At 42.1% G+C, this 23,662-nt stretch overlaps 1 protein-coding gene across 4 annotated transcripts in view; it reads left to right on the top strand.

Moving 5' to 3' along the window:
- Window positions 1–23,662, top strand: part of FERRY3 (FERRY endosomal RAB5 effector complex subunit 3) — a 586,640-nt gene that overhangs the window by 460,138 nt on the left and 102,840 nt on the right. For all 4 annotated transcript variants that reach the window (XM_078673965.1, XM_078673966.1, XM_078673967.1 and 1 more), the window contains 2 exons: window positions 3,877–3,934; window positions 11,592–11,659. In XM_078673965.1, the coding sequence (XP_078530091.1) occupies window positions 3,877–3,934; window positions 11,592–11,659 (126 nt within the window). The remainder of the gene's footprint in view (window positions 1–3,876; window positions 3,935–11,591; window positions 11,660–23,662) is intronic.

The following is a 23,662-nucleotide window of genomic DNA, read 5'->3' as shown; positions in this document are numbered from 1 at the left end:
CTCAGCGGTCAAACCTTTTCTCTCCAGGATTTCTAAGACTTTGTTGACTATAAGGTCGTGATCTTCTCTGGTTTTTCCCATCACCAGGATGTCGTCCTGAAACAAAAGTATTCCACGCACTCCCTCAAAGATGTTGTTCATTAGTCTCTGAAACATAGCTGCGGCTGAGGCCAGCCCAAAGGGTACCCTGGTGAACTGGAAACACCCAAATGGTGTGATGAAGGTGGTCACCCTTTTGCGTTCACAATGTAAGGGCACTTGGTGGTTAGCAAACTTCAAGTCAATTGTGGAGAACCACTTAACCCCCTTTGTTGTCAATAACATTTCACCTATTTTAGGGAGTGGAAACTGTTCAATAACTATGTTTTCATTGAGGTCTCTTAGATTCACGCATAACCTCAGTTTGCCATTGGGACGATTTGTGACGACCAAGGGCGCAACCCATTCAGAAGCTTCCACTCTTTTGATGATTCCGTCCGTTAGATACATAAAGCTTACCACTGGACGCTCTTCCCTTGAACATAAAGTCTAGTTTCCTGTATCCACATACGTCTATAGAATCACCAGTGAAAGACTTTATGGTGATGTCCGCTTCATCTAGGTGCTCACCTATGCTGGGTTTGAACTTTTCTTCCCAGACTCTTCTATTGACAATTGTGTATGGAGACCTTGAATCAGCTACAATACTGATATCTACTCCAACAATGTTCATGTTGCATTCTGGTTTCTTGGTCTTAGTGGTGTTGGTTTCATTGACTTCATCCACCTGCTCATCGTCAATATTTATCACACACATGTTGACATCATCTTCATCATATATGTCTTGAACATTTGTTTCTTCTTCGTCCACGATTTTGACTGAGCGTGTGTTTCTTTTGCGACATGCCTTGAGGAAATGTCCGAAAACACTGCAATAAGAACACCTCACTCCACGTGCTGGACACTTCAAGTCATCAGTCATGTGCGATGTGCTCCCACATCTATAGCAACGCCCCTTGTTGCTGATCTGGAATTTTTTGTACGTTGGTTTGGTTATTTTCCTATTCCAGGTTTGTTTTGTGTTGTGTTTGTGCTCCGTCACCTTGCCAACCGTTTCTCCTTCTTTCTTATGTTTGTTTTCCGATAGAACTGCCTATGCGCAGCGTCCGGTGAGCTCTGCTTTCCTTTCTATATCTATGATGTTTTGTAGGGGATATTCTCCCTTGGCCCACAAATTGTCCTGTATATTTGAGTTTGAATCCTGCATGACCATCTGGTCCCTAATAAACTCATCATGTAGTCCCCCAAAACGACAGTTGATCGCTAGATTTTTAGTGTGGAGACCGTCATCTATAGGTTCTCCTTTTCCCTGTTTTCTAAGAATGTATATCGACTCCTACACATACTGTTGGCTTGTGATATGTGTTGAGATCATCTACTGCATTTACAAAGATATCTCCTTCATTCTCAGCTCTTATTTTTTTGTTCATTGTGTTAGACTTTTATGCCCCCTGCGCCAAGGCTATGCATGAGCATTTTGTACTTCCTTTCTGGTTTTAATTCCTCATCGTCTTCCGATGTGGAGATGTAATTCATAAAATATTCTCTCCACTCTTCCCACTTGAGTGAAGGTTCACCACTTGCCCTTGAGAATGTCTCTGGTGGTGATACATTTCAAACATACCCTGTTGCCATGTTACCACTAACGTATGTTATATATTGCTATATTTGAGGAATATTGTTCAACACACTGTATGTTTGCTGAGCGAGGGCAGCAGTCACAGTTCTTATTTTCCACTGAGTACCTTTTTTTTGCATTTATTGTAGAGTTATATCCCTTCTAATGTTTGTTTGTAAGTGGACTGTACCTTTTAGTGTATTCCGATGCAGCCAGTCTGGTCGTTTGGACTCTGGATTTTGAGGGAAATCTTCCGTGTTTGCTTTGTTTTTGAGATCCAAAATGGCGCCGCGCAAGCGTGCACGTGAAGTCACGAGTATGCTAGACTGCAGACTGTTTCTTTCTTTCGATTGTTTGCGTCTGTTACCCTTTGCGTGCTGCGTCATACGTGAAGTTCCTGATGTCGATGACGGTTACTAGTTGACGGTTGCTTTTTCCTTCGTGAGTAAAAGTTCGTTTAACTGTCAGTTCTGTTGAATCTTCTATATGTGGTAAACTTTTTCGTGATCACGACTCTGGTAATTATTTGTGCATCCGGTTTTTCTTCAACATCGTGGATCACACATTACTCATGGTAGCTTGCCACTCAGCTCTTTTCAGTCGCGCACAGTCACTCTTTATGTTTCCTCATATACAATATTTTCTTTCTTTTTAATTTATTTTTCGTTACAGTCTGTAATTTGATTCCCAGTTGTAGTTACAGCACACACAGCATTTTTTCTTTAAACATTTCTATAGTTGACTGACCTTTGCTTTTCTTCAGTTGCTGTTATATTTTCATGGATTCGTAGTCCTTTCTGTATTGTTTCTTATTTTTGCCAGTTGTCTTTTTTTTATTTTTTTTTATTTCTAGTGAAGTTTTTTGTTCATTTCCTTATATTCCTTTTGGCGTTGGGTCCTCGTCACCACGTTGTAAAGACTCTTCACGCAGGAGTAGTTGAAAGAAGTTTCTTTATTAATATCACCAACACAAAGCTCCGGCAAGACCGAGCGCAGTACGTCTACACCTGTCAGTCATCAGCTTTCAACTGTCAGATGGCAGTTGACAGCTCAGAGACGGTACAGGTGGTACAGTGTCCTTGCAGGGACACCCGAAAGCACAACAGTTACCATATCCACGCAGGGACATAACCAGTGACACACAACACCAGTCTCATCTTAAAAGGACAAGCATCATTTTGTCAGAAGGTACAGCCTGACGTTTCACCTCTGTCTTTGAACCACAGCAAATGTGACTAGATCAAATCAAAATGTAAAGGCATCTTTATTGTTTATGAACTCCAGCGAGATTAATTCGAGTGTGCTGCAGCACCCCCAACACTCCTATTTTCCACGGCCTATGATCACGGGTTGCCAGTGCACGAGCACCTACTGCCGATTAGACATCTACCCATGTTTGGGGCCGGTATGTTATGTCCAGTGGTCCAGGAACTATGCACATTAGCAACAGTTTATCACCAGAGGTCCTGGACAGAGGAAATCGACCTTTTCCCAACAACCTTCTGTGCTTGTGCGTTTCAGTAAATCCTGGAGCGATAGTGTTTAAATTAAATCGTGTAAATGGGCCTTGGGCTTCGGAGGGGCACTAGTACTACGGAGGTCCTTTCACTATTTAAACTTAGAATTGTATTTTAATAAAGAAAGGTTTCTGGTTTGATATGCTTCAGAAAGCAGGCTTCCTAATAAGCTGTAAAGGAGGGAGAATAAGGGCGAGGTTTAGCAGACTTGCCATGAAATCAGTTTTGTACATGGTGCACTCTTAGGTCTTCCCGCGGTTATACGCGTAGTCCTGATCAAGTGCAGCTCTACTATCCATTTTAATTTACACAACAAATAGAAAACGTCAGTAACTGTTCTCCTCTTATACCGTATTAAAAGTACATTAAGTCTAAAACTGCCTGTGAATTTTGCATTCAGAAACGTCGAATTACAATTCAGATGAACTGTAGTAGATTTTAGTTTATTGAATATTTAGATTATTTTTCATTTTCAATTTTCGAATTTGCTACCAAGTACTTTTCCTGCATCTCACTGTAGCGATTTAAAAAATGTAATTCTACTTCCAAGTTTTTCAGTGTTTGATTTCCATCCTTGTTAGCAGATCAACGTTTTTCAAGACTTTGTGGACATTGACCTTCACTTTCGTTCAATGATGTGGTGTAATTTTCATTTTCACGCTGTTCTATCAGTTCCCAATAATCTTGTTTGTTGCTTTTTAGGAAATGACAATCCCCTGGTGCCTGAAGAGAGCTGAACTTGTCTTTAAGTGCGTCAAAGGTCAGTATATACGTAGATTTCTACCCAATATGTAACTCCAGAGAGTAGAAATCTTGCGCTGTAATTTTTAATTATGATGAAATTCGTACAGAGATACAGAACTAAAAATGGAAGAATTGTAGCACCACGTATTGTTTTTATTGACGTTATTCATCATCACAAAAGAAATCAAGAGCAAAAACATAACAAAACTAATAGCACAAGAAAAACAAAAAAAGTACTAACTCACTGACTACTACTCTTGGATTTCGGAGTAGCGTACTACTCGCCAAAAATGTGCTTCAGTTCCTCTTCAGGGGTGGCAGAAGCGATATAAATACCTTTTATTTACAATAACTGTATATGGTGTAGGTCAACCCCGTCAGCTTCACAGCACTGTAAATGAATGCCTTGTGCATATTATTTTGGGATACGTTGTATAAAACCCAGCATATAAGTACCTATAAAAAAACCAGCACATAAGTACAACTGCACTCATATGGTAACAGCATTAATATAAAACGACATTAAAAGTACAAAAACATAATCATTAAAAACACAGCTTCAGGCTGAAGTACACTGTCCTGGTTTCTTTGGGCTTAATTCCTTCAGTTTATTAATACACGCAGCTCCTTCAACTTTTAAAGTGCATATGGGCATAAAAAAGCATACACTGAGCATCAGAACCAAGCAGTCAAGAAAATAGGTTAGCAAAAAAAAAAAATGAATTGATAAAATTTCTAATGATCTGATCTCACTAAACAGCCGTACATCAAGTACCTTCACACACTAGATACATTCAGGGTTTGTGGGACTTCCTTGCAGACAGTGCCATGTTAAGCCCCCTCTTACTCATGGCTCTCATGAGGGGAACATGGAGAAAATGGACCTCTTTCTCGTATAAAATTACAGGACAGACGGGTGCTCCATTTAAATGGGAATGGAGCCGAACCCTAAGTCGCCATTTAGTAAATAACTTCCCTAAGGAGGTTTTGTTTCCTCAAGATAACCCTTCTACTTCATTCGGTGTTGTTTTGCAGATACTGGACCATTAGTGAACTCATGGGCATTAAAAAAAAAAACTTTACTGTTGTCATCCATAATGGATGAGCTTTCTTCACATTGGGGATTGCCCTAAGCAGTCTTTGGTTACCCCGTTAATGTACGAAACCCAGGTTAGAAGGAGTACTATGGATGTGCTTGAATCTCGGATGGTGCCTTACACCTTTTAGGTGCATCGATATCTCCACTGCTACACAGAAGGCTAGCAGTTCATCTGTGGAACAGGTTCCCACCTAGTGAAAAAGGGGTTTGACAAGAAACCAAGACAGCTACCTTTTCTAAACCAAGGTTGTTGTGGCACTGGAGGGGAAGCTTTAGTAATATGTTAGTCACCTTACACTGGATGCCCCTAGGTATCTAGGTTTCAAGAATGTGCAGGTTTGCTAGGTTTCCCTAGGTGCCGGCTGAGCTATGGCCCAAAATCACATTGCAAAAAAGGGTCAATTGTGAGTGGAAAAATGTGATGTGTCAGTGTTGCAATATTTTGTACCATTTCCTGTCGCAAGCCTACCCATACAAGCGAGATACCATTTTTATCGGGAAACTTAGGGAAGTGCTGGGTTGTAGGACATTTGTGGCTCCCCACAGATTCCAGATGTTTGCTTCACAGAAATGTGAGGAAAATGTATGTTTTTAGTCAAAAGTTTGAGGTTTTCAAGGGCTTCTGGGTAAGAAATCCTGGCGATAGCCATTTTTATTGCATAGACATGTCGGAACATAGGAAAGTAGAGCATTTGTAATTATCATCTGGATTTCGCTGCATTTGTGCCTTCCAATTGTAAGCCAGTGTGTAAGAAAGAAAATGTTTTGAAAAATGCCCTCTGAATCACATGCTTGTATGGGTACCCACCAATTCAGAGATGTACAAATAACCACTGCTCCTAAACTCCATATCTACTGCCCATTTCAGAAATACATAGGTTTCCTTGATACCCATTTTTCAGTTTACATATTTCACCATATAAATTGGTCTATACTCGGTACACAATGAATAGCCATTGTAAGGTGTAGCTCAGTTGTGGGCTGTAGGTAATTTCGGCATCTTGGACAACCTACAAGCCCCATATATCCCTGTAATGAGAGATGTCTAGCGCACCTAATGGCATATTGCTTTTGTAAATTGGCCATCCTGCCAAAAAGATCCGGATGAAAATGTTGTCACAAATGGCTATTTTTTTCCTACTCCTTTTCAATATTTCTTTATTTGAACAGTTAGTACCCCTTGGAAAATCTTGAAGGATCTACACACATGACCTCTTGCTGAATTGAGGATTTTGTCTACTTTTCAAAACTGTACAGCTTTCCATGGGTTTCACACCGGTTTCAACAAAAGCCTGGAAGCAAATGTGCTACCTCTATGAAAAATACCAAAACTGTGGTAAAAATTACTTTATTTGATTCAGCTCTGCATGTTCCTGAAAGCTAGAAAGATGGTGGCTTTGGCACAGCAGACCTTACATTGACGTTACTTTTAGGGGGTGGGGGGAATATCGAATACTTTTGCAGAGCACATTTCTCAATCTTTTCCCAAAAACTCAGTATTTCATTATGTTTTGGCCATTTTCTGAGTCCACTCCAGGAGAATCCATAAACCCTGGGTACCTTTAGAATCCCCAGGATATGGGGGAAAAAAGAACGCAACTTTGTCATGGATATCTTATGTTATGAAAAGCTATGGAGTCCTAAGCTCAAACTACCCCAATTATGGAGAAAAGGGGTCAACACTGGGATGGGGGGGGACTCTAGAAATTAAAGGCTTAACATGCCAATTCGACCTGGCAAAATCAATCTTTTGCCAGGCCTAAACCTTCCTTTTGAATACATAAAAGTCAGCCCTAAAGTAAGCCCTAAAGGCTTATAGGGCAGGGAACATTGTGTTTAAAAGACATTTTTACTTGGGTTTTACATGTTCGACAGTGAGAAAGTCATTGTTCACTGTTGCAAGGCGTTATCTCAACCACTGACTAACACCAGCTTATCATACTACATTTATTAAGTGCTAACTTTGTATTAGAAGCAGATGGAGATATGCTGTTTACACTAAATGAATTGTATTTCACAACCCTCTTTAATGGTAAAGTGAGATTTTAAGTTGAAATTTTGAAACTGCCACCTTTTAGAAAGTTGGCATTTTCTTGTCCCAACCATCTAGCATCTCACTATGGATACTCAGTCTTAGGATCTCGAGCTCACCCTATCCATATAACAGTGCTGGGAACCTGGATGCCATAACAGCAGAGTTACCACATCAAATGCCTGTAACTCGTTACAATCCGTCTAGCTCTTGGGTAGTCCTCATGTAGACAAATAATATTACAGCAATATATTACAACCAAAACCTGCGGCCACTTACTCGCCCCAGCTGTCTGCACTGGCCCAGGACATCTAGCATTGGGCTGTTCAACACCATATCCAGTTTTTAGTGATTGATTATGTGGGGTGGACAGCGACTTTTTGGACTTGCTTGGCGGGCACTCCCTACATCTAGCTGTTCGCCACCACGCAGAATGCTAAAGCTTCACCTTCAGGTACCCACAGTCCTTGGGCAGTGCACTGTGGATGAACTGATCAGAGATATTTGCTAAAGTTGAAAAGCAGGGATGAATCAACAAGTCCACAAATGGTAGATGAATCCCTAGATCCTCCAAAAGTACTTTTGATAATGGGGCACTCCCACAATTGACCTGTTTGCCACCACGCAAAATCTCAAAACTTCTTATCAGGTACCCCACCCACCGTATGTGGACAATGCATTGTGGATGATAAATCAGCTATAGCTTATTAAGCTTTTCCACCACTTTCCCGAATCCCATATGTATGGTGAGAACAAGTGTCAATGACCTTCATCCAGGTAATACCAACGTGGGCCAAAAAACCTTAGTACTCCATACTTCTGGAGATGTCTGTACGTCCACATCACAATCTACAGCTGCAGCCAGATCTGCTGATTCAGCATCGGGATCAGCTTAGGCTCCCATGCCTCAGGCAACTGAGTCTAGCTATTCGGCACTTGAGGTCTTGGAGTTTAGTAAATACTGGAGCAGTGTATGCATGTCTAGTGTCAAGTGTGTAGACATACCACATGTTCCTATCATGCAGTTAAGTGGAAAAGATTTGTCCAATATTGCATTGGTAAGCACATAGAACCTCGCAAACAATTTTAACAGTGACATTGACATACACTTCACATCTAGCTACAATAGCAGCTCATGCAAAATAGGGACAATTCGTCCCTTTTTATTAAGATTCCTGTTGTGAAGACCTTCATTAAGGACCTTAAACCATCCTTTGAATGACTCCTCCAGCCCCTGCCTGTAGCCTTAGTGTAGTTTTACCAGACCGATGAGGCTTCCCTTCAAACCACTACACTCATGTGACATGCAGTTTTGTCATGGAAGTTTGCTTTCTTATTCAACATCACGTTTGAGTAGAATAAGTGAGAGTTGCAGGCCTTGACTGTACAGGAACGTTTCATCCAAGTTCATTCCCCCTTTCATGTCATCCAGACTATTGAGTTGCCCATCCACTCTCTGACTATGTGATAAAAAGAGCATTATTATGTCTCAGATGTCAGGAGGGCACTGGTACTACACTGATAGAACCAAATCATCTGCATCACAAAGCAAATGTTTGTTGCTTTGCAAAACCCCACATGGGGAATCCTATCTCGAAGGCAGGCATTGCTAGATGGATTGTTCAGTGCAATCAGACTGGCTATATGTCATTTGATGCACAACAAGGGAGCCACTAAGGCTCTCTTAGGAAACATTCCTTTAGCAGACATTTGTAAGGCTGCTACATGTCAACACCACATACATTCACTAAATACTACTGTGTGGACATTAGTTGACCAAATAGAACATTGAGAAAGGGGATGGGAGCACACTGCTTCGCCTCCAGGCACAGTTCACTACTTAGCATTATGGTAAATGCAGTTCATTTTAAATGCTTACTTGTGTTTTTGCTGAAGTTTTCTCCAAAGTTGGTGCAGGTTAGTGCTGTCAACCTCTAAACACAAGTATTTCTGGATATTATCCTTCATCAGTAGAGATAAAAAAAAAAAAATTATCTGGGGTTGCTGAGCAAGCTGCCACAATCCTTTCATGTCTCAGTACCTCTCACAAGCGATAAGCTCCGATCCCCCTTCTGTTTAAAAAGGCTTCCTTAAGCCACTGAGCTGACGAGCTCTTGGAGATGCACCTGTGTGCCAGGGAGAGGTACAGCGACCTGAGGGGATTGTGATAGCTTTCTCAGCAACCCCAGATGAGTTTTGTTTTTATCTCTACTGATGAAGGATAATATACAGAAACACATGTGTCTAGAGATCAAGTTCAAGAATTTGTATAGCGCGCTACTCACCCAGAGGGTCTCAAGGCACTTGAGGGAGGGTGGGTGCATTACTTATCGAAAAGCCAGGTTTTTAGTTGCTTTCTGAAGGAGAGGTGGTTCTGTGTAAGGCGGAGGTGAGTGGGGAGAGAGTTCCAGGTTTTGGCCGCTAAGTAGGAGAAGGACCTAGATTAACAGCACTAAACCTGTACCAACTTTGGTGAAACACTTCAACAAATATTCAAGTAAGCATTTAAACTGAACTGCATTTACCAGGATGCTAAGGGGCAAACTGTGCTGGGAGGCGAAGCAGTGTGCTCCCATCTCCCTTTAGTTCTATCTATACCTTGTTTAAAAGATCTGCACCATCCGCTCGATGGCCACTACTTAGGGGAGGAATTGCGTTATAGTCTATGCGGAACATGTGTATGTACATCCACACATGCAACAAATGGAAACTGTTACTTGCCCTGAAACCACATACTCATATAGCACGTTGTGCTGTAGAGTAACATGCAGCTCTCTAGACGCAAGTAATAATTAGAGATGTCTTCACTATAGATATGTCCAACAATGTACAGTACCTGTTACTTTGACTTTGGCACGGCCGTCTATTCACATTGCCCACCCACTGAGCAGAAAACAATCTGAGGTAGTCTTTACTTGGTGGACTAAGGGTGTAATCACAACAGACAGACTTGACAGCAACGTTAACCTTTTTGATGCGTCGGTCACAGTGGGCGATGGGCGGTGGCCGTCTGATCAGCGCACACGTCTGATTCGGCCGCACCCTGGTGGAATGTCCGCAGCGGCGAAGCGATTAAAGAAAAATAATTTGCAAGCATCTGCTCCCAACACTTGATGGCAGGAGTATGCAGGACATGATAATCTACTGCTCTACACACTACGAATATATGGTTAGATGGTAAGTAATATTTTCCTTCTGTATAAAGGTGCTTTGATTGTGCGCTCTAAAGCTTTGGGACTGCTCTCCTATCCTGCTCAACTCCAATTTTTTTTTAATACTTTCTAGCTTTTTTTTTACAATAGCCATTGGCCTAGAATTTGGTATAATGTGCTACTAATGTAGGCTCAGTGACTTTACAGTGCTCACTTAATTGATGTAAACAGGACAAAAATGCAGGCCTTTCCTTTTGACAGTCTTAATATATGATGTCGTTAGTGAAAAGGATCCAGCGGTTTTTGTTCTAGATGTTGTTTTCCGTTGTACCACTCCTCAGTGACCTAACTCCGCATTAACACATTTATTTTGCAAACTGTACTGGCAGTCTTTAAAGTGGAAGTAGACACATTGTGTATGTACAGAAAACTAGGTACAAAAGGGGGTGGTGATGGACGGAGCATCTGAACCAATCAAACACTCACACCCAGTCAAAAGAGCTGGGTTTAATCCATCACCGTTCTTTAGCCCACTCTGCCACCCCAGTTCAGACATGGATATATGCAAATCAGTCTGACCCTGTGCCTCATGGGAACAGTCCAGCCCGAACTGCCAAGCCATGCCTTCCCTGGACCGGAAACAAGCTTCCGAGGACCGGTTTCTGGCATTACAGCCTTCTTCAGCCCGGCTTGCTTGAATCCAGTCTCAAAGTGAGCAAGGGACTCACTTCTGAGCATACCCTGCCACACTTATGGCGGCCAAAGCGGTACAAAAGGGGGTGGTGATGGACGGAGCTTCTGAACCAATCAAACACTCACACCCAGTCAAAAGATCTGGGTTTAATCCATCACCGTTCTTTAGCCCACTCTGCCACCCCAGTTCAGACATGGCTATATGCAAATCAGTCTGACCCTGTGCCTCATGGGAACAGTCCAGCCCGAACTGCCAAGCCATGCCTTCCCTGGACCGGAAACAAGCTTCCGAGGACCGGTTTCTGGCATTACAGCCTTCTTCAGCCCGGCTTGCTTGAGTACAGAAAACTAGGCACAATAAATATGTTTCTCATTTAATGAAAATGCGCACTTTCATCAATTTTATACATGTAAAAATATGACACACTGCAGCCTATCTCTTGAGTGATTTACCAAGCAGTGAAGGCTTACTACTGACCTGAAGACTTACTACAAGTCCAAGCTATGCATATTCATAATTTAACATGTGTACATGGTGCTGGTTATGGATAGCATGTGTTAATTTGGCGTAAAATATGCAATGTATTTTCAGATTTCTGTGCTGTATTCATTGTTAAGTCATTTGTAGGTTTGTGATGGGTAATGCCCATTCAAAGTGAAGTGCCTTGTACACTCATGTGATTGGTTCTTTTTTCAGGCTTTATGATGGAAATGGCTTCCTGGGATGGAGGAATTTCTCGCACTGTACAATTTCTTGTACCACAGGTAAATTCAGAAGGAACAGTACTGCTATTAGAAGAACTGCCTCTAGTGACTTGAATATTGGTATGAATGTACTATGGAAGAAGGATTTATCCCAGATGGAAGCTTTATTGCTAGAAAGAGAGGCTGTGATGTATTGCATGTAATTTCCACATGTAATTTCCACAATTGCAAAAGTAATTAATTACTTATAACACTATGGGTAGTCACTAACTGGACCTTAAGCAGAGTACAGTATACCATAATGTCTACAGGATTTTTTTTTTTTATAAGAACCTAAAAAATTATACCTGTTTTGTAGAACAATTATTTTAACTTGGATTGATTATAGATCAGTTTTATCTAAGCACTCTGTGGCAAAGTATGTATGTGTTTAAAGAGCGATTAGAGCCAGTGACACTTTAACTTCCACGGCATGGTGAGATTGGTAAACACACTTGGAATGATGGAATTCCTAAGGTGTGATTTGCAACTGACTACTATTGATCCCTGATTAGATACACCAAGTGGATCGTTCCCATCAAAAGTCTGAAAATTATAAAGTTAAAAATGCTTTTAAGTCCTAACACAGAAAGGGACCACACTCAGTAGGTCGGCACTCACATTGTAGCCACAGCTGTAGAACCAAAGTTCTGATTCATGAAGCAGGTTGGCCCCGCTGTAGCTTTTGCGAAATCTTGCTTTAAATGTTCAGTGTCCCAATACAGAATGGGACGTTAGCCTATTTTGAGGTGCTGGGAGCCCTGACTGCAACGAGGCAGTAATGTAACCTGTTGTTGTGGAACTGACAGTCGGATACTTTTTCTGAACGTCACGCTGAAGTTCTGGAGCAAAATATTTTTGAAGTTTTCAAGCTTTCTTCTAGTGCCTAAACAATGTCAGGTGTGCACTTCTAAGGTCCTTAGCATACTACAGGAGGGCACTTAGGAACTGTCAGGGCGTCAAACAGAGGCCAGCAGCAAAATCCAATCCAGGTCCAGTTGCCACTGGTCAGCTGGGCATTTCCAGGAAAACGCTTTGTGCAGCTTGTTGTGTCCCTGAGCCACACAGGAGGTTGGCCAACTGATCATTGGCGTCCATTTCTTTGTCATGGTTACAAGAGGGAGCACGTCCAATCCTTCAGGGCTCATCTCAGATTATAAACCTCAGGATCTGCGATCTTTTGAGGGCCAGGTAAATGTCTGGCACCAGTTAGTGGATGTGTGGGTAGTTGCTGGCTGGAGAGTAAATGCAATTTAGTCTCCAGCATCTTCAGGCAGGGTAACTTTCTAAAAGCTACAATTTAAAACTATTTTATAATAATATGACTTAACCATTAGATTGGATTTTTATTAAATATAAAACATAAATCTATAAATGGAGTCCGTGGCTGGAAGAGGTCAAAAGTTATAGATTAAAGTTTAAAATGTATACTTTGACTTTTCCTATGTTCCAGCTACAGCCTGACCAGTGAATGTCGTTTTAGGCCTAGTCTCTGGTGGGAAATGGCCATTTCTGTTGTCATACATGTTCCACTCCTATATTTTGCGCACCCTAATTTGTGGGTAGCAAAGTCCGTTTAGAGATGACCTATTTAATCTTTAAAATCAGGTTTTCCCACCTGTTATTAAAAGGTTTATTGTGACAGGTCAGTGAAGCAGGGTACAAGCTGCTGCTGGCTGGCTGTACAGTGTAGGCATAAAGACTTCTTTTCACTGCCACTATTGGGAATGCACAGGCAACTGGTGTTGATGACAAAACTGTAGTCGCAGGTGGAACTTTCGTCGTCGAGGCCATCGACGATGCAATAGGAGAAATCGTCAACGAGAGGGCCGTCGATGGTAGACTCGTCGTCTGCAACATTGTCGAGATGTCCTGGAAGGCAGACTTTTTGTGTGCCTTCTTTGGAGGTTGCTGTGAGGAATGACCTGGAGAGAAACCCAAGGTCTTTTTTGAGGCTTCTCTGAGGAGGATCTTGAGGAATCATCACTCTCCTCGGAAGATACAGGGTCCTCATTGTCTTTAAGCCTCTGCAGCCATATTAACAGCCTCCCTTCAATGTGTTTGAAGAAAAACCTCAACATACCTTGCAATCCTTTGGCTTGTGATCAGGATAAAGGCAGTTTTTATGAGGATCATCAATGTGAAGTCTTTTCTTTCTGCAGGTACCACAGGGCCTAAATAGGCCTTTTTTATGTATGTCTGACCAGAAGAAATTTGAGAACTTCACTCAGACAAAGGTAATTAAAAATGAAAAATACTTTGAATACAAGAACAATCTATATAGACCAGGGAAATTTGAAGGTAGGATGAGAAAACTGAGCAGAGCTCAGTGAAGGCTCCCTTAGCACGACGTGCGGCAGAAAATCTGAGGAACTGGAGCTCCTTCCAAGAAGACTCTAGAGGGTGGTGTCAGCTGATTGGTTGTTCTCTTAAGTTTGGACTTTTTTTTAAATAAGGACTCAGATCTGTTACTAAATATAAGGCCTAAGGCCTGTTACCTTCTATGTCTAACGTGACATTACCATTATAAATGTACCGGGAACTCCCATCTCGACGACGGGGAATGATTCAAGCATGTGAATCTATGAAAGATACCAATATTGGATAACTGCAGTTACAGGTAAGTAACTCATTTCGTCCTCATCATGCCATAGCTCTGTACTATGAAAGGGCATTAAATATTTTTTGAAAGACGACCGGATGTGTTTAGGTCTCATGACATATTGGTTGGCATGGAAGAAAGCATGTTAGGTTCATTACATTTAGTCATATCTGACAGCCAATCTTCCACAGCAGATAGGTTAGTCCGCAACCAAATCACAAATTAATGGTGCCAAGCCTCCAAATCGTCTGTATGCTTTGGAGATATATTTATATATATTAAGCACAACATTCATCTCAAGGGATATCACAGCGCTAGGTAGCGTTTTCCTGAGAAAGAGGTAGTGGTAATAGAGGACTCATCATCTAAGAACAGAGGGAGCTATGTTAAGGGGCAGCAGGTGCTAGTATCTATATTCTGGGAAACAGCCATGCTTTCAGCTTCTTCCTGAACGGTATGTATTCGCTCGTTAGGCGAAGGTCTAAGGGAAGTTCATTCCAATGGACAGCTGCCAGGTTGGAAAAGGAACGATCCCCTGCTCTAGCTTTCTTAATACACTTTTTTTTGGCCAGTGCATGGTGCAGGACCTCAGTTTTCGTGTGGGAATGTAAAATTTGATTTTGTCCTGCAATATTCGGGGACCGTATTTGTGTAGTGCTCTGTGTGCAAAATACAGCTTAAACTTGGCCCTTGGACGCACAGGTAACAAGTGGAGCTCCTTCAAACATTCTGATGCTGAGCTGTATTTGCTTATGTTACAAACCAGCTTGGCAGCGGCATTTTGGATGCACACTCCGCCACTGTGATTAGCAAGGTTTCTGACAAGCAGCAGCTAGTATTTTGCTCGAGCATCATCCCAATTTCTTGCTAGTGTTGTTGCAACCCTGAACAATGCTACACCAAATGTATAAAGTTGGTTCCATCAACTCCATATCATTTGCAGCAATCACACCTGTCTGGAACTATCACTTTGCCAATATGGGGTGTTTAATACATTTTAATCTTTGAGCAAAAATATGCTTATTCATTCCATATTGTCTTACTAGTTGCCAGTTCCAGTTATTGTCTTACCTTAGAGCTGTATTATGCGTTGTATTTATACAGTGCTCATTTGCCAAAGGTTTCTTGGTTCTGTCTGCTCCCAGTCAGTCTACAGTGTAATGCTGAAACTAATTTACCTTCCACGTGCATTATGATGACTGTGTCTAAAAATCTAGACGTTTGGGGTTGGTTGGTGAACCCTTGAATCAGTTTGCTATAGTTAATTTGATTCTGTGCTATAGATCATTATCCAGTACTGTCAGCACATTGCCCCTTTTAAACTCTTTAATGGACACAAATAGGTTGTGTTTATACAGGTGCCCAATGTGTCCTAGCCAAGCCTAGTTAATAGCCGTTAGTAACCTGGTACTGATATAATTGCGTGGTGGGACAATCTATACAATTTAGTTGAGGAGAATAGCCCTTTTTTAAAACTCCTCTCTTCACAGTCGGTTGCCTTGACCCCATTCTGACCAGCGGCTGGTATTGAACTCAGATAATCATGCATGTGTTTTCCTCTCTTTTGCAGCAGAACATGAATTCATATACTTAAATCATCCCTGTCACCGAGTTAGGAGTCTCACTGTAGTAATAGAATTGCGTTGCAATGTTAAACATAGTCAAACGTTTTCACACTTAGTCACTTTACTACCCCACTCACCTCATTGGAAAAGACCCAAATGTTTACCAATCTGGTGGAAGCACAATGAACCTTACTACCTCAAGTGAGCACCATGTCTCATATTTATACTGTGCATTGTGTGTGCAAGGATTCCCATTGAGGTCTACTTGTCTACGTTTCGTAAGTCTACCTGCTTCATTTATTTTCTTCAAAATCTATCATCTTTTTCCTATCATAAAGGAACCTTATATCTCTAGTTCATTGTTTTAGGTATGGATGATTTCTGATTATTTTAATAAATGGCCTTTTCAGACCTTGTGGATCCTGTGGGAAGCTTCACCTCTATTCTGAGGATCCCCATAAAGAATGTATCTTTTGTCAACATTCTTCGAAAATGTCAAAGTACTGCTAGTTATGCCACAAATCTTAAAGTTGAATCCTCAAGGAGACAGATGGCAGAATAGTTATGCATTCAGAAGTCCAAAGCCGAAGATGCCAGGTATCAAAGCCTACCATCTGAAGTTGTGTACAAAAAAATCTACCTCTGACAGGCCGATGTTTGAGCCTTCTACACTATTGAAGAAAATGTCTTTTACTAATGAAGAAGACCCAGTCCACAACTAGAACACTGGCAAAAAACAAATCAGCTATAGCCCTGTCAATCAAAGCAACATGGGCACTATCAACGACAACCATATTGATGAAGATCCCATAAATGACTGTCAGCAATAATATCAGTGACCACACTGTGGGTAATTATTCCATCAGAAATACAATGGATGAAAGCTTGCAATGCTTTCAGTATAAGGCATTCCAATCCTTCTATTTCCTGAACACACGTCCCCTAGTTAGGTGTCACCCCCTACCACCTCGAAGACTGTTAGATGTGGAGGAATTGGAAAATGACAGGCCTATAGTCCAGCACAACTGAAGGTCAAATTCCAGGATCCAAATGATCATCATGATGATGAGATGGTGTCTTGAAAGATGGTGCGTACAACCAAGGTGGTGGATGAGAATACTGTGTTCTGTACTTTTCACTTTACATCCTTTTATTTCTTTGCCAGAAATAATAATGGTTTAACAAACTTCATTTTCAACAATTTTCACCTTTAGTAAATTACTTTCACCCCTCTCAAGCACCACCTCTTCAACTTCTCACGTCTCTAGGATACATTGTCCATCATGCGATAGCCCTTGTTTTGGGTTTCACTCCTCTATTTATGCAGACCTGTATTTAGTAGTAAATAAATAAATTTAGTGCCTTCAGTTTGGGAGGAATAAAGCGGATAAATTCCACATGGGTTAAGATTTTTGAAAACCTTTTCTTTGTATAGTCAAGTTCGTTTGTTAATTTTTCATTTGCTAGCTAGGCAGTTTGAGAAAACATTTGCTAGCGGTACTTGGGAGAAACTCCTTCTTCCAAATTCCTGATTTAAGCATAATTGTCTGTCTCGGCAACAATGCATCTGTCCTACTGATGTTCTCTAGTCCTAGCAATACTCCAGGATCATCTGGAGTACCATATCCCCTTGTTGTGGCTTATGATAAGTTTCTAGAAAGTCATGAATACTTGGCAACTCTACCAACCGTGTATAAATGTACCTGTTTCAGTGGCGTATCCCCAACATCTGTTGGATCGTAAACCATATGTTGTGTCGTTTTTCTAGTTTTAGGTCCCATTGATAAAAAAAAGTATTTGCAGATTGCCTTTAGGGTATACTTTCGTTTGTTTTGGGTATGTTCTCTCCCTATTAACTCACATTCTTTTTTTAAGATCCCCCTAATAGCAATTTGCTTCCCTCACATGGATAGTAAAGAAGGCATTTTGGGGACAGTGTGATTTTTCTAATCAAGCTAATTCCCATAGTTGTCTTTCCACTACTACCTATTCAGTGGATGCCCTTTCTACATCTAGATTGAACATAGTGGTTGGTATTCATTTTTAGTTGACTTTTTCTGCTATGTGTGCCACCCTCCTAAGGTTATTACAGGCAGTCTTATCTTTCATAAAACTGACTTCGTCTCCTCTGTCTGAGGATGCAATTATTATTGCAAATCTATTGCCTAAGATTGTGGTAAAATGTTTTGTATCTGTGTGTATGCATAGTGCGGTATGAAGCACATTCTGCTGGGTTCTTCCCGGGTTTATGAATCAGTGTAATGTCGGCCTCCCTCACTGTTTAAGTTAGTCCTATTTTCTGTGTGAAAGAGTAAAAAGTGTAGTTATTGGAGTTTCTAGTAGCGGTACAAAGGTTTTATAGAATTTTACATGCAGATTCCCTAAAGGGTATACTTCTAAAGGCTACTTCTCAATCCACTATTTGTATTTCCACCTGCCATTGTGTATATAGGTCTTGAAAGAAGGATCGAAAGGCTTCTGGTTTGTTTGCTTCCTTTATTGTTCTTTATATCTTATTTTGAGTGCTTTGCTCTCTGAAGTTTGAGTTGTTTCAGCTTTCCTTCTATCTTGTATTCCCTCTCATACACTATTTGCCCTATTTTCATGAGAGTTAATTTGACTCTTTCTGATGCATTCTTCTAACCACAGATTCCTCTTATTGTGCCACTGGTACGTGGTATTTTGTGGCTTCGTACCATCTTCATTCTGCTCTGGATGTGATGAGCTGGGCAGCTCCTGGAGACTGGACCATAGCATTGGACCTGCGGGACGTGCATTTACTTATTCTCATTCTGCGCGACCACATGCGTTCTCTGCAGTTCAAAGTGGACCAGGAACATTTTCAGTTAGCAGGGCTCCCTTTTAGCCTTACAAGTGCCCTTTTGGGGATGACAAAAGTGATGATGGTGATCACAGCTCACCATCTGCGTTTGGGTGTGCCAGCCTTCCCCTACTTCGATGACTGTGAACCTTCATCACGTTGATAGCGAACTACAAAGATGTCCGAAGTCACAGCGGACTCCTTCACAGATGTTACCATTCATCAGAGCCATCCTGGATACAGCACAGTCTTGTGCCTTCCCCTTAGGGCAGAGGGTTCAGACATTTAGACTATGATACCAATGTTTCAGCCTCTATCTTGGATATCAGTGAGGATGACTGAAGTTGCTGGGATTATAGGTCCCCTGCTTCCTTTTAGTCAACCTTGCCAAATAGCACATGCAGGCTCTGCAGATGGTTCTGAAATCCCAATGGGCGCAACACCAGTGGAACCCATTTGAGTCCATGCAGTCAGTCAGTCAGTCAGTCAAGATATCTTTATTCGATTTAGTTAAAAATCATACAAAGAGATAAAACATTGCAGGACAAATAAAGACTATTTACAATATCATACAAATCCGTAAATACAATGAGATTCTCTACCAGGCTATATATAAAAAGGGCGGATAAAATTCATTTTATACAAAGTTTAAAAAATAATAATAAAACTCATTTAGGGGGGCCCATTACTATGATGTGTTTTTTTAATTCTAGCTGCCGCCACCAAGAAATTTGCCATACTAAATGTAATTCGAATATCGTTCAGTGATTGGAGATAGAGCAAGGCTGGTCTCACCTGTGTGAAGCCAGCCTCCTTTAAAACAGGTAACAGATACTTTTTCCTGGGCTCTAAAAAGAAACCACAATACATAACAAAATGCATGGTGTCTTGAACAGAAAAATAATCACAACAACAGGGGGGGGGCTAACTCTGGTTTTTCCCAAGTTTTGAAGTTACCCAGATAGAAATGTAACAAATTAAACCTAAACTTGGTCAGGAGAAACCTATGAAATGGCTTCGTAACGAAACCAAGGTAAGGTGCTAATGTAATGGAATTTACAAGCAGATAGTGTTTCCTCACTGCCGGTTTCTGCAGTTCCCTTTCCTCACGCCCCGCTCTTGCCCTACCCATGAACTGCTTCTTGATTGAATCTACATCCTGTTTCTTAATGTCCAGGGGGGATGTGAAGAGTTCCGGTCGTCCCAGGTCTGAAAAGGACTTCATCAGGTAGGCCAACCATGGCACTCCTTTAAAATGGTCCAAAGACATGACATCAGCCATGATCTTATGATTAAGGGGCAGTACTTCATTGAGCCACGTCTTTAGCCAAAAAATCAAGGGTGCCATGTTCAGCCTATCAATGACGAAATCCAGTCCCACCTCCATGTGTATGGAAAAAGTCGGTGTGGACTGTGGGACAGACAAGAGGGACCGTATAAATCTATTTTCCGCCTTCTGTATAGGTTCAAGATTTACATAACCCCAAAGGGGTGAACCATATAAGGCCAGTGCAACTGATTTGCTATTATAGATCTTCAGAAGGGCTTCCATCGGCCTGGCACCCAACCTATTAGCAAAACCCATAAGGGCTGCTGATGATCTAGTCACCGCCAGTCTCTTAGCTCTAACCTGGGGTCCCCAAGAGCCCCTCTGATCAAAAAGAACCCCCAAATAGGGGAAAGTCGAGACTCTGGTGACAACCTCGCCTTTACATTCAAAGGTTTTGGATTTCCCCTTATTACTTTGGCGCCCCACAACCATTGTATGTGATTTATTCGTGTTTATTTTTAAATCCAGGTGGTCCATAAATGTGCCAAATGCATCCAGGAGACGTTGCAGACAGACACCAGTGCGAGCTATCAGCACCGCGTCATCCGCGTACAGGAGAGCGGGGATCTTAGCTGCTCCTGCACGCGGAACATCACCCTCAATGTCCTCCAGGTGGGCACCCAAGCCATTAATGTAAATAGTAAAGAGCAGCGGGGCCAATATACAGCCCTGCCTGACCCCACGCATAGAATTAAAACGGGGCGTACACCTTCCCTCATTTGTGACCCGCACCGCAGCAACCCATGCAGGTTTTGGAGAGACAGCAAAAGATCTACAGTGGTGATCGCTAGACCCCAATTGGGCCAGTGGAAGACTTCTCTCCTTACTCCACCCAGAGCTGATGGTAGTGACAGGTACATCTCTGCTGGGCTCGGGAGGCCATCTGAAAGAGATCAAAGGTCTCTGGTGGAAAGGTCCAAGGTTCCTGCTTTGCAGGGACGGTTATTTTAGGCGAGCAGGCCAGGCAGGGAACTTTGTGACAACAGGCACACCTCTCCTGCCGTACCTATGGAAAACTATTGAGTGCCTTAGAACAAACCCATTTATGAACATGTAGGTGGTTTAGGTGTGCTTGATGTGTATATATAGTACATTTACCAGTTATATCAATATTATGGAATAAGTGTGGTTTGTGGTAGTATGATTGATCCTGACGAAAAGTCACGAGCATTTGGCAAAACACACAAGATGATGGACGGAATGTTGCACAATGGCAAAACATTCACCCCCAGTCACAGATCTGGGTTTAATCCATCGTTATTTTGCTCACCAAGCCACTCCAGTTCAGACATGTCCATATGCAAATCAGTTTTGACCCTGTACCTCATGGGAACAGTCCAGACCAAACTGCCAAGCCACGTCTTCCCTGGACCGGAATCAAGCATCCTAGGACCAGTTTCTGGCTATCAGCCGTCTTCAGCCAGGATAGCTTGACTCCAGTGGTGTAGTGAGCATGGGACCCACACCTGGGCATACCCTTTCCACATAGGGTGAACAGCAAAACACACAAGATGATGGACGGAATGTTGCATAATGGCAAACCATTCACCCCCAGTCACAGATCTGGGTTTAATCCATCGTTATTTTGCTCACCAAGCCACCCCAGTTCAGACATGGCCATATGCAAATCAGTCTTGACCCTGTGCCTCATGGTAACAGTCCAGACCGAACTGCCAAGCCATGTCTTCCCTGGACTGGAATCAAGCATCCTAGGACCGGTTTCTGGCTATCAGCCGTCTTCATCCAGGATAGCTTGACTCCAGTGGTGTAGTGAGCACGGGACCCACGCCTGGGCATACCCTTCCCACATAGGGTGAACAGCAAAACACACAAGATGATGGACGGAATGTTGCACAATGGCAAAACATTCACCCCCAGTCACAGATCTGGGTTTAATCCATCGTTATTTGAGCCTAAGCGGCAGTAGGGGTAACTAGAGCCCATGACCTCCTAACCTTTCCTGTTTTAAATCCTACTGGCTGCCACCCAGATTAAAATGTTATGGCTACCAAGCAGGTATTTTTAAAGAATAATCCTATGCCCACTCATTACCCTATTCCTTTCCCAACAAAGTGCTCCCATGCATCTCACAGGCTGTAGCGCTCCCTGTTCCGCAATGGAACAGGAAACACTGTTAACCACGAAGTGTAAACCACCCAGTGCCTTAACTGCGAAGTTTGAACAACGCATGCATTTTAACTACATATGCCTTTACCACACAGTTTTTTTGCCACGACCTGCTTTACAACTCATGCCATTACCACTAAAAATGTAAGTATAGAGGGAAGTGTATTTTTTGTGTATGTGTGGGTATTTCATTAAAAGAAGCCATATTCATGCAATCTTTGTGCATGTGCTCGTTTTCTTTTGGAAATGGGGGTGTTTTATATATATATATATATATATGTATGAGCAAATGTCCCAATAGTGAGAGGAGCTCTGTAGCTGGTGCCGGCGGCGAGGTTCAGGACACCCTCGCAGGATACCTTTCAGCAAAAATCGTTTCAATCAAGAAACACGCCGCACACTACTCCATAGGTTCAATTCTTAAGTTTATTTTCTGTAGGATCCCCACCTAGGTGGGGATCCTACAGAAAATAAACTTAAGAATTGAACCTATGGAGTAGTGTGCGGCGTGTTTCTTGATTGAAACGATTTTTGCTGAAAGATATATATATATATATATATGTGTGTGTGTGTGTGTGTGTGTGTTTGAGCTGTGTGTTCTGTAGATGTACATGCATAATTCTGCCTTCTAGTGTTGGGCTTGGATGATTACAAGTTGTTTTTGTTCCAACAAGTTTTCATTGAGTCACGAGGCTGTGTGACCCCCTCCTCTTGGTGATACTTCGCATGGTCATAGAGTCCATTTCCAGATAGTTTTTTTCCGCCAACGAGTTCGGATGTAATCTCTTGCACTCCGGTTGGTGCTCTTTTGGGCTCCCTTTGGTTCTCTAGTAAATCTCCACTCAACTGTATTGTCTCAGTCGCATAGTTTTATTGTGTTCCAAGTGATCACCCTTCTGCATAGCGGGTCTTCGACTCACTTTCTCAGCCCACAGGTCACGCTAGGCTGGGCCATTTCTCCACTTCCCCGGTCCTTCTCTGAATGACCTGCTAATGGAATGAACTCTGTTCTGTTTCTGTCCGAAGTATCACTCTAAATACCCCCATACCAACTAACACTTGATTTAATACTTATGCCTCTCGCTGTATCATCAAGAGGAAAGCTGTGGGCCCTGCAAGTCATTTTGATAAAAAAAAGACTCTTCAAGATAGACGTGCTCGACGCCAAGAGATGCAGCGTAAACAAACGGACGATCTATCAGATATTTTCTGTCAACAACTGGAGGAAGACTGGGAAGCATTGGCAGCACAAGAGGAATCATTAATAATACACAATTCCGATTCCAACCAGTACTCTCCAGCCAGCACAGAATCATCCGACAGTTAGCACTTATAGCCCTGATCCAAAGCCGAAAACATCGGCTCCATCCAAAAATACTTTTTTTGGTCCGCCACTCCAAAAACGTCATGGCACGCACTGAAAAACTGACTCTGAAGCCCGCCCTCATGCCCGAAAGTTCTGCCTACAGCAGGGTAATCCACGTCTTCGACCTCTGGGTATTCAGTGCCTCGACCATCAGTTTCGGCACTGAAACAAAAACATGCTATTTCGGATCCGACCACAGCTGCACCTAAAGTG

The sequence above is a fragment of the Lissotriton helveticus genome, chromosome 1_1 (assembly GCF_964261635.1).
Source record: "Lissotriton helveticus chromosome 1_1, aLisHel1.1, whole genome shotgun sequence".
Taxonomy (NCBI): domain Eukaryota; kingdom Metazoa; phylum Chordata; class Amphibia; order Caudata; family Salamandridae; genus Lissotriton; species Lissotriton helveticus.
The sequence above is the reverse complement of the archived record's forward strand: the minus strand, read 5'-3'. Positions and strand labels throughout refer to the sequence as shown.